Raw genomic sequence first — 12,269 nt, forward strand, 5'->3', positions numbered from 1 at the left:
TAAACTCTAAATCTGTGAAGTCATGATAAAAATTTCCGAGTCTGCCTGTAATTATCTTCAGTGACATATACTTACCTAGGCTCAAGGGCAGCTCTCATTCGTTGTCCATGTGCAACCCACAATGCAGGTTTCTGAATGCCAGGACCCCTCAATGTGTTGACACTCTCTTAACTGCAGGTGGAGTACTACAACCATCACACAGCAACGTGGCACCCCGTCGCAAGCATGCTGAACAAGCGGTGTCGGCACGGAGCCGCCTCCCTGGGCAGCAAGATGTTTGTCTGTGGCGGCTACGATGGGTCTGGCTTCCTCAGCATCGCCGAGGTGTACAGCTCCATGGCAGATCAGTGGTACCTGATCGTCCCGATGAACACCCGACGGAGCCGCGTCTCCCTTGTAGCCAACTGCGGCCGCCTGTATTGCGTGGGTGGCTATGACGGGCAGTCCAACCTGAGCTCGGTGGAGATGTACGACCCAGAAACCAACCGCTGGACGTTCATGGCCCCTATGGTGTGCCACGAGGGTGGGGTTGGTGTGGGGTGCATACCGCTCCTCACCATCTGAGAAGGAAGCGTTGGCAGCCATCTCCAAGCAACAATCTCTGGAGAGGTTTAGCGAGGGTTTTGTGATGGGATCTATCCAGAGGTACATTTCTAGATGCGTCATTCGTCATTCACGAACACAAACAGTTAAAAAGAAAGTGGCCCTGCGATTTTTCCGGGCTGAGGCTCTGCCACAGTTGAATATTCACCGTTCAGACCATGTGTGTGTAACCCCTACTCCCTTCCCTCCCCCCACACTCTAGTCATTACGTGGATCTAAGGCTAGGCAGATGCTTCCTTCTCCTAGCCTTTGCTTCAGGTACTGCATTGATCCAGATGTGGTCTACTTCTGGTAATGCTGTTGGGAAGCAGTGGAGCAGTCTATGTTGGTTTGACCCTGCATAAACTAATATTGGCCAGATCAATTGGGAGAGAGTGCGTATGCAGTATGTTCAGGGCAAATGACCCTAATGCCACAGTTCAGTTTATTATTAACTACAGTAGCTTGAGTATTGCAGACAGTCCAGTTCATTCTGTTTAGTTACCAAGCACGTTGGATTTTACCCACCCTTACAAAACAGGAGGGGCTTTCTCACCAATATTGGTTGTTAGAAGCCCATGTGTGGGGTAATCCTTGGAGATGCATCGCTCCTTAATTTCTGAGGATTTATCCCTATGACCAGTGTATTTCATTTACTTCTTTTGAATGTAATTTACTTTGTTCTGTTGGATCAGGAAAATTGGATGTAAGCATTAAGGGAGGATGACAAATGTTTTCCCCTCTCAAATTCTCAAAAAAACAAAAAACGAAAAAAATAGATTAAAACATCTAACCGTTCTAAAAGACTGCTGAGGGAAAAAATTGAATATAAATGACACTAGCAGCAAACTTATATTTAAATAGGAAAACTGCCAAAATGTTAATTATACAGATCTTTTTTTTAAATTAAATCTGTTTTAAAGCTTTTTTCCTTTCACAAAACTTAGGCATTGGTTTCCAAAATACGTATTAGAAACAGCTGGATTCCAGTATGGTCAAGATCTGTCCTTTTGATCTTTTGCGCAAAGATGAAAATGTAGCACCTCACATGTGCTTTGTTTTGGAAAGTTCCTGCTGTGCATTCAGATGTTTTTGATTTCACAAAAATGTTGTGTGGGTTTTGAAATATGCACTTGGCCTGCTGTGTTGTGAGCTCTTGTGTGTGTTGTTGGTCTGTTTGACAGCTGCCATTCACTTAAGAAAGCTCAAATACAGACTGGGCCTTCACGGAGAAATAACACCGAGGGATAGACAATAAGGGTTTGTGCAAGGGACATAACTTGGGCCCCAGGAAAATTGCACATGCACAAACTTTCAGCACAGCCGAAGGTTTTGTTAAATCAGTGTCTAGCTTTTTCTGTTTAGCTACGGTGGAAAGATCTTTACAGCATGCTTGGTTGATGCTCTGTTAACCTAGCCATGCAGCCATCTTTTTACAGCCAAACAATGACAGTTGCAAAAGTGTGATATTGTCAACATCCTTCACTTAAAGGAGAGATGAATGTGAAAGACTATTAGCGACCAAGCAGACAGTCTGGTCTTTCCCCAGGAGTCCATGCCCATATGTTCCCCACTGTTGTTTTCCTGTCATGCAGCCTACACTGGCAGAAGATGAGGTGTTCTCTTCCCCTTCTTCCTTGGTTCTTTGCCTTTTTAATATCCCTGTCTCTCCTCTTCTGTAACGATTGCAAATGGAAGGACACATGGATCCTTGAGTTCTTACTGCAGCTGCCGTGGCACGTACCACCTGACAGAGATGCTTTGGAGTCTCCGCACCTGCACCTTTGCCCTGGAGACTTGTCAGATGCCTTTATGATGCCTGTTCTCCTTTGCAGACCTGGGGAGTGGATGACTGGGTCCAAGTCTAAGTTGGAGTCTCGTCCTACATTGCTGGCCGTGTAGCTACTTCAGGCACCGAGATGCGGCTTTACAATGATTTTTTTTTTATATATATATCTCAAGGTTACAAACTTTGCCACGTTTTTTTGGAAGTAGATCATCCCACAATGATTTGATTGAGGTAAATGTGAGTGGCCAGCACATGGTATGGTTGTGTATTCTAACTGGACAAGTCATCAGAGTTCTCTCACGACTGGGAGGAGGACAGTTCTTTGAAACCTTCTTTTGTGCTAAATCAAGAAGCAACAAAGTTTTCAAAATCCAAGTAGGTCTGTGACCACTTTAGTCAGTCTAAGCGCGAAGCCAGCATTCTGCATTAACTTACATCAGAGCGGGGTTAGAGTAATGCATGACACTGACAGCCTACGTGTATGCAATATCTAGACGCAACAGGACGAGGGAAGGACAGCGTGGCCTAGGAGAGACCCCTTTGAACTCGGGGATAATATTATAAAATGATGTGAAATGTATTTATTAGCTCTTCAGTATTTCACTTGCATGAATATGGTCTGCCACTAATCTAGGGCTTCCTTCTCAATCTGCTTCCTCCTATATGATCCTTTAGTGAAGCCCTGGTCACAGACTGTGAGAATGCCAACACAGGCTTCTGATGGGACGAGCAGCTGGGAAGGGAAGGACGCTGTATTCAAACACTAATCTCTTCCATTGACACACAGGGACACGGGGGAATGACAAATATATGTCCATTTCTTTTCGTGTGCGCTTTTTTATGTTCGAACCTTCCTCTGCAAGGGCCAGATCCTGTCAGACCTGGAGCACCCTAATTTCTGTCATTCAGTGGGATCTGAGCATGCTCTGCATCTCTTCAAACGGGGTCCTGAGTCTGAATTTCTGGGCTTTGTTGATTTTTTTGTTCATATCAAAAACCTCAGTGCTGCTTAGATTTTTTTTTACTTTGGGTGTGGATGTGGATGTCTCTGTATTCAGGTACCATGTATATTGTAGATGTATAATATGAGCATGTGTGGTTATAAATGTGGGTGCTCTGTCTAGGTATCGATATCTATTTCCTGTTTATATGCATTTACCAACCAATGGATCATGCTTGAGGATAAACATTCGTTTGGCATTTCCATGCTGCTAAGACTTTTTTTAAACATCGGCATCAAGACTAAGGTAGTTTTCAGGCCATGAGCTGAAAGGTGGTAGAAAAATAAAATTATTTGCCATTAGCTGCAAGGCTTTTAAACTATGTATCTTGGGGAAGGAGTGTGTGTGGCGGGGGAAGGGGGGATTTTAGGTTTATTTGCTTTTGAAAGTAAAGGGTGTGGCAAGGAAAGAATTAGCAATTTCTTTCTGTCCTGTTCATCTTCCCAACTTGTGTTTTCCACTCTCAGCCAAGTCTCACTAGCAGGGGTCTGATTGAGCAGATTTCTTTAGGGGCCCATTGACCTGTCTATTAATACCGGAGTTTCCGTGTCTTTCTTAGCAGGGGTGTTGCATTGATACAGCAAGGCTCAGCAGTTATCGAGTCATTTGGTGCCCGCTTCCGTAGAGCAACTATGGTGATAATCATGGGGTTGCTCTCCTAGGGGAGAGGATCGTTTGTCCCCTGCCCATATGTTAATCCATCATCCCAAATTTTCCCCCTCAGCAAGAATGTATTTGCATCACTGAGTGCGTAGATATCCTGCAGGCCCATCAAAAGTTACCCAAGGGGAGTGGAGGAGTCAGACTTTTTCAGAACTGCATTTATCCTTGTGACACTTTCTTTGAGTAAGGCTGAACTTTGCTGCCACCATATGTGCAGAATGATTGGTAGGTGCAGTTCTAGAGTGCCACTGGGCTTACTTGGGGTAGATCTGCTTGTACCATAATGAGTAAATGACTTTGCCATGTCAGGAATGAATTAGATATACTGAACAACAGAGTCATAGAGGAATTAGTCTCATTGTGTTTTGGCTAATCTTGAATCGCTTTGGGATAGTTCTCATAGTTTCTCGAGCCATCTCCTTTAGCCTTGCCTTGAATGCCTTCCATGAGTTCACTTGGCAGGGAGATTGGAATGCCGATGATGAGATACGTGTTTCTAGTTGACTGGGAATTGCCTGGCCAAACACTGTTTCATGCCCATAAACAGCTGATGGGCTAATGGTTACTCCAGCAGCCTGTTTGCTAACTAGGGAAGCTTTGTGCGTTTTCCAAGTCAATCTTATGCCTGTTAGATCTGTTTGCAGAGAACAGATTCCTAACCGTGTTCAGAGCGGTTCTGAGGGTTAGCTAGACCAGGAGAGATCTGGATATTGAGTATTCCAAACACAGCGTTAGTAATGTCTTTAATGCCAGATGTTTGCAGGAATCCTTATCCACTACAACTGTGATTTAGGGACTCAAATTCAAATTCACTTCCTGGCTAGCCGAACCAACAAGCAATAGCAAAGAGCTCAGTTTGGAGGGTGGGGTGGGAAATTTTGCGGGGGGGGTCTCTGCCTGCCTGCATTCCCACCTCTTGGGACACAGGTTATGCCGTGTGCACTCAGCAGGTTTAATATCTCATAACCTTATTCCCCACAAAGTGGGCAGCATCTTCTCTTTACAATGTATTTGTATTACAGTTAACAGGCAGGATCAGGGCCCCCTGTGCTGGATGCTGTACAGGTGTCTGGTAAAAGATAGTCCCCGCCTCAGAGAGTTTCCAGTGTAAATGGTGAGAGGGTTAACTGAAGCACAGAGTCCACAAGGTCACATAGCCAGTCCGTGTCAGAGCCAGGAATAGAATCCAGATCTCCTGACTCCAGTGCAGTGCCCTAGCCACTAGATCATACTACTTTCTTTTTTGGGTCACTGTTACAAGGGGCAAGGAAGGGGAAACAGCCTGTTTTGAGATCCCAAATCCACAGCAGAATTAAATTACAATAATGCATCTGTAAAGCGAAGTCCTTGAAAATCAGCTCTTCCTCGTCTCGCCAAGACTTGAGTTCACGTTTGTTTCTTGGCCTTCTACAGTTGAGGGTCTTGTTCCTCCCAAAAGCTGGGGAAGGAGTGCTGTCCCTCTGGCCTGGTGTCTGGGATAGCACCAACTGCTCCAGGGGAAACGCACAACTCTGAACCTGCAAGTTCTAACTGGTAGGTAGCCTGTCTGGTCACCATTCTATCCAAAATACATGTAGAAGAGCTATGGATCAAAGCATTGAAGTCCATAGAGCAGGGCACACTTACACCAGCTGAGACTCTGGGCTCTGAGCGTACTTGAACTTCAGCACATTCTCCGATTCCCTGAGCTCCATTCCTTACTTCTCTCACAACCTCCATGTCCATGGTCTAAGGTGTGATCTGTCCAAACCTGGAGGAGCTGGTAAAAGAGTGTATATGCCCATATATACCCAACTATGGTGGTTAGGAGGCTGTTGGCCCATTAGCTGGTATGGAAGAGTGCAGAGTTAGTTAGGTCTCTCGCTGATAGCTTACTAATGGAAAACTAATAGTATTTACAAATTTAATATTCTAATCAGTTATCCAAACAACTAAAAAGCCATATGGATGGGGTGTGCCTGTGACAACCTGCGAGGGATGAAGTTGCTAAATCAACTCTAAGCTTCTGATTGGTTGGAAACATTCGGGCCACTCAAATTCTTTGACTAGGCTCTTCCTAGAGCCGGACATGGCAGCACAGTGTTACAGATCTTGCTGAGCATTTTCTCTAGGCTTTTAGCGCACTTCTTACAATTGTGGTACCTCCCCAAAACAATGCACAGACAGCTGGGTTGGGGAGTTCTAAAGCACTTCTCTCACAACCTCATGATTTCCTGCTGGCTCAGTCCACTTCTTAATCCAAGTGACAAAGCAACTGTGGGATGTACTTGCCTTCTGTTTTACAAAGTGCTTTTTGCTTCCTCTGTGGCAGTCGGATGTGTTAATTAACAGAAGGACTGTTACAATGCAGAAAAGCATATGGAAGTATTTATACTAGGCCAATTGTATAAGACAGCGGGGGCTTTTTCGCTGTTATCTGATAACCAATATTTGAGAATCTGGCTCTTTGCTTTTTTCTCTATTGGATCAATCTATAACCTGTCATGGTTGGTTAGCGTCACAGCTGAAAGGCATCAAGATTATGAATTCAGCCAAGCTAATGCGTATTTTGCTCTAGGTCTCAGAGCAGCTGGTTGGAAGGGGTTTGCTTCAAAGAAGTTGGGAGATCTGTTAATGTGATAACTGTGTCCAGCTGTAACAACTCTTGGAAAGGACAGTAAATGCCACCTTTCCTCTGACATTCTTGATCCTTGCCAACACAAGCTTACCTGGGTGTACATCTATGAGGCAGGACAGAAGACAAAGCGAGTCCTTTTGACTCTTCCTTTTTGTATATGTGATCGGATTAGGGTTTCTTGAGCTATTGAAGGTTGGGTGAATATTAACCGCTGAAATGATGGGACTAGATGGGTGACCGAGGGCTCTGTTTTTGGCGACGATTGAACCCGATCAAAGCATTTTATGTCTAAATTTTAATGGCCACTGCAGGAGGTGGGATACTGGGCTTGATTGGCTATTGATCTGATCCGATTTGACAAATCTTATGTTCTTATCTATCCACGCCAGCTGACTTGAGCTACCGCAAATAACTGAGTCAGCTGAGTTCTCCAGCTTCAGCTTTCAACAGGTGTGAGAGCACGTGGTCGGCCATGTTGGCTCAGACACCATGAGTGAAGTACCGACATGTACCAAGCATTCTGCCTGGTGCCTGTGACAGACGTGTTGCAGGTCTCATCTCTTGTGTGGTATTGAACGGGTGCTTTTGTTCCCCAGTGGTGGAAGTCACCCATTCCCAAAGGAGAAATTAAGTGTTTAATTTCTCCTGCTCTTCCAAGGTATAAACAGGGTCCAAAAAGTGGTCTCCTCTTTGTGGGGCAATACGCAGTCTCTGTGCTCTGGGTTCAGCAATGTCTTAGCCTAGCATCCCCCCCCGCCCACTACCCAATCCTTTCTTCTGAGTGTCCTCTGGACCTAGCAGGGCAAGTCCCATCTGCAGCCACTAGCTAGCCTTCCTGTCTGGTTCCAAAGCTCTGCAGACCAGCTGGGAGAAGAGGGGATCTGGGCCTTGTTTCCACCTGGCTGGCCACATCCCCTAAGGCTATAGTGGAAAAGGAGCCCTCTAAGGATTCCCCTTGCGGTATGTCAGTCTGTTCCCCTCGCTTGAGACTCTTCTTTGTGAATGGTGGTTCCGTGTTCCTGAACCAAAGAGAAATGAGAACCAAGGTTACCTTGTTCTTTGAAGGCGAGTATGATCTTAGTTGATGTGCATGTTTCAGGTGGCAGGTGAGCTGCTCTAATCAGAGGTTTACCCACTATTCAAAGAAGAATTGAGTTTGTTTGAATGAGTTCCTCTTTGTTAGGGAAACTTTAAAGGCCTCGTCTGCCACTAGTTTGTCAGCATATGTGTGTGTGTCGGGGTGTGGGGGGAGTGCATTGTTACACACCTGCCCAGTTAAAGCCTATGTTTTCAAGCATGAAACATCCAGGACCTGATTTTTGGCAAGTGCTGAGGACTTGCTGGTCCCACTGAAATCAGGGGGAGTGGCATCTTGTCAGCACCTCTGAGGATTAGTGTCCCTCAAGTTGGAAACCTGAAAGTTGAGGCTCCCTTTGAAAGCGAAGGCCTTAGCGACACATCTTGAGAATGAGCCGCCCAGCAAGCCAGCTAGCGAAGGGTCTATGGATGCGATGCCTTCTGTACTTAGCAGACCTGCATTTAAGACACAGCGTATTTCTCTTGTCTAGCGGACAAGGCTGGGCTGCTCAAATGGACGATGCATGCTAGCTCTGATGTGCAATAACGGGGGGTAAGCGCAATTATTCCTGCCAAGGATTTTGTACAGTGTCAAATCAGCCAACCTCCTTTGATATAGAAACCTATTCCTAATCTCCCCCGCCTGTTGCCCCACCCTGAGGGTATGTGTACGGATGAAGGTGGTTTTCTAGGGCAGCTGCTGTGACCGTATCCAACAGCATAAATACAGCTTTTGGGGTCATTTTATTCTCTTTAAAGAGTTTATTGAGGCACAGAATTGGCACATTCCTCTATAGGACAGTTGTCTACATCACCATGATGCTCCCAAACTTTATGGCAAAGATCCGTACCAGTATTACAGATGGAATGTTAGTGAGCCTTACAAAATGGAGGAAATTACCATCTTAAATACACTTCGAATGGTGTAGCTATGGTTTTCTTAGCCTCTCGCTGCAGGACCCAGCTGTGGAGGGAATATAAACCTTCCGAGATGGTCCCAGTCATGGGTGATGGGCCTCCTGGACTTCCACCCTTTGTCGAGGCGGCGTCTACGCTAAGCTCTTTCTGAAAACCTTCCTCTGGTGCCATCACACCAGTGGTGAGAAGAGCTAGTGTAGACTAGCTGCCAACATCTTTACAATGTCAATGAAACTTGCTCAGAGCAGGGTCTGGCCAATCCAGTGATAACAAGGTGAGTGGCCTGTCTACATTAGCGCTCCCATTATCACTGGCGGTGGTGGTACTGTGCAGAAACATATGGCCACTTTCCATGGTGGGAGATGGAAAGAATGTTCAGTCTAAGCATTCGTCTGCGAATTGCTGATCAGCAAGCTCTGAGAACGAGTTTGAAGGCGTATGTCAGCACACAAGGCGCTCTGAAGCTACACAAAGCGCTCTGAAGCTAGCTGGTCTGCACGTGCAATTGAACGGGGCTGGGAGATCGGGGATATTCAGCTGCCTGACCGCATTATGACATCGTTTGGTTCTTCTCTCTGCTGATTGGACCAAAACGTACATAAACCACATTACCTAACTGTTACTGCCCTGATCTTACAATACTGCCTTGCGGCCCCATTCTTCTTTGACCTTTTTGTGCACCGAATAGTAGATGGCCTCTGTCCCAAAGAGCTTACAATCTGAGTGACTTTCCCACTGTCATGCAGTCAGTAACAGAGCCATGAATAGCGCCTCGATCGTCTGGTGACCAGTCTAATGCCGTGTTGACTGTAACGCAGTTTGGTAAGATGGCTGAAGTATAGTTTGGTACTATCTATGTAGGCAAATACTGAGCCCGTGATTCTCCAACAGGCCCATGTAGCTGGGTCCTTCAATACCAGAGGAAATTCTCTGAGTGATGGGGAAAACTTAAAAATATTTGTTTCTGGAAAATGAACATTAAGGAAGCAAGTGGGACATAAATTGTGTGGGAATGGTGCCATTTTCACCTCGTACATCCCTTTTGTTTCAATGCATTGTTCTATTATCATGACTTTAAAGAAAACCAAAACTTTTCATAATTTTTAAATTTGCTTTTTTAAAAAAAAACAAACAAAAACGCATCCCACCCCCAGTTCTGCAGCTTCTATTTATTGTCATCGCATGACGGAGCGATAGAAATGTGAATTGCTTTGATTGTATTTTTTGGTGCACAAAGATCCAATTCCCCTCCCGCTTGGCTAATCGTGTTCTCTATTGTGTGTATGTGAAAAGGGCACTTTTATGGTAACTTAATTCTTTTTTTTATATTAAAAAATGGTAGAAATGTATTGTCTGTCCAACTCTTGTGACGTCCAACTGTTGTATATGACAATTCTGCGTATCTAAATTGTGAGTAGCATCTTAGTCATGAAACATGCTGTACCGTAGCGATCACATGGAAAGGAGGAGGTTTTCCACCCAGAAGTGAAGAATATATTAAACCTGATCTCATTGTGGGGGAGGCTCAACCTGAGTGCAGCACAAGGTGTGGCCTTGTCTAGGATTAAACACTTAAGAGTTGGTCTTTAAACATGGCTCCAGCTAAGGCAGTTCACAATGCTGGGGCCGCTCTTGTGGCCAGATGGCTTTAGAATGGTGTTTAAAACCCTAGACTGAAATGTGGTTCCCATTTGGCTTGGCCCCATCTACACTACCTGACCCAACTTAGAAACTGGTTTAGCTGCATAATATTTTAATTTTAATTTGGAAGCACACGGGGATGCAGTTTGAGAAATTGTCTTCCAAGGGGAGACCTGGACTTGTACAATGTGCTGGGGTTGGAAGATCTTGTGTGCCAGGAAGGTGGGAGGGGGGGCACACAAAACAACTATTAGGCAGGGGATGGGAGTTCGTGCGTTGGCATTTTACCAGTGGAGACCTGGGGCCAGATCCTGCTTGGTGTACGAGATGAGTTTCTCTCCTCATAGTCCATATTCCTACATAGCACAACGCACACCAATTACATTACTAGCACAGTTGTCCCAGTCTTTGCTCAGTGATGGACGCTGTAGGAGTAAAGTGCAATGGCAGAGCCTGGGGCTGAGGGGGAACCCACCCTGCAATTGCAGATGGTACTGAACTGCGCTGGGAAAGCGTCTCTCCCTGGTAGAAGCGTCTCTCCCCGGTAGAAGCTTCTGCCGTGCTCCGCTCTACCCAGTGATATTAATCCCATCACCCTTGTGAAAGAAGGTGTAATCGCAAGCTTAAAATCCAGCCCATCCCTTTCCCTTTAACTGATTCGTGTTCCCACCTTATCCCTTCCTCCTGCCTCCCCACCAAAGCCATGGTATGGAAGTTCTCCAACATCCAGTCCATCCTCATGCAAAAGCGTGCTGCTGTACCTGGATGTAGATTTCAGACCAGGCTTCGTTAACTTCCTGCCCCTCTGAAGGCTCCTAACGCAAACCAGCAGGATACGATAATAAAATAGACCAGTGGATTCATTAGGCCCTCCTTCTGAAAAGTCTGAGGGGCTAAATTCACCCTGTACATCAGTGGGCTTACCCAGTTTGGGAACCCCTGAGCTAGTGTATGTGTATCCCTGGGGTGTATGGGAGAAATTGTGTTATGGTGGATTTTATGTATGTGTGTATTTATTTCATTTTCCTAATAGACTACTCAGTTGAAGCTTTAAAATGTTGGGAATTTGTTATATAAAATTATGGTAGCTAATTTACTTCAAGATGTACCAGTGAGAACACCGCTACAGAGATGCTGATGTACAGAGCCCTCACCTCCAATCACCATACAGGGCGGGTTCAGTTGCCCAGCAACTATCCAGTCTAAAAGAACTCAGAACTTAGGGGGAGGTTTGGTGGTAAACGTTGCACTGTAACTATAACTGTACGTAACCATGAAATGTGGACAGATGGCTAAAGACAGGCAGTGTTAAGTATCACACAGAGTATCGGTGATGAGAAAGCTGAGGGTACGCAGGCAGCTGGTAGATCTGGAAGGGGGTACGCAATAAGAAAAGGTCGGAAACCTCTGCACTAGCTTAGTCCAGAGTCGGTCAGTGGGCCCAGTGCCTGGAATGAGACCTGAATTGAAAATGCAATGCATAAGTTCCCCTTCCCGGGACTATCCGCACTTTTTCTCTTGTTGCACTCTGTTTCCATCTGTAGAAAGAGGCACCGTAGATGCTTCGTGCCATTTGTCCCCCAAAGTGAAAATCTAGAGCTCAGTGACTTCCATAAAGCACCCCTGTGTGCAAATAGTTCCTTGTCCTTTGCAAGCTTTCAGTCCCTGGCCATTCCAAGAGCTGAAGCATTTAGGAGAGTGTTGGGGTGTATGCGAGCCAAGTAGCTGGTAGTAGTGGGAGTAGGGCAAGGACTGAAATGTCTGAAGTCACTACATAACCCATGTACCTCATCACTAGTGTTAACTGCTGACTCCCTTCTTCAGGAGCCGTACAAGGTGGAGGTGCTGTTCCTTTGGAAGCAGGTGATGAGCAATAGGAAACCAGTGATCTTACCACAATGGATCTTGGGGGATTTTGCTGTGGGGGGGAAGGAACAAACTTGCTCAGTGGATCGTCGTAATTTAGAGGCAGGTGATGGTC

The 12,269-nt window shown here is 45.6% G+C and overlaps 1 protein-coding gene across 2 annotated transcripts in view; it reads left to right on the forward strand.

The window, feature by feature from the left end:
• The window catches only part of KLHL18 (kelch like family member 18), a 43,211-nt gene extending 33,446 nt beyond the window's left edge, over positions 1–9,765 (forward strand). For both annotated transcript variants that reach the window (XM_037891282.2, XM_037891281.2), the window contains exon 10: positions 178–9,765. In XM_037891282.2, the coding sequence (XP_037747210.1) occupies positions 178–564 (387 nt within the window). In that variant the 3' untranslated portion in view covers positions 565–9,765. The remainder of the gene's footprint in view (positions 1–177) is intronic.
• The last annotated feature ends 2,504 nt before the right edge of the window (positions 9,766–12,269 follow it).

Source organism: Chelonia mydas, chromosome 2 (genome assembly GCF_015237465.2).
Source record: "Chelonia mydas isolate rCheMyd1 chromosome 2, rCheMyd1.pri.v2, whole genome shotgun sequence".
Taxonomy (NCBI): Eukaryota; Metazoa; Chordata; order Testudines; family Cheloniidae; genus Chelonia; species Chelonia mydas.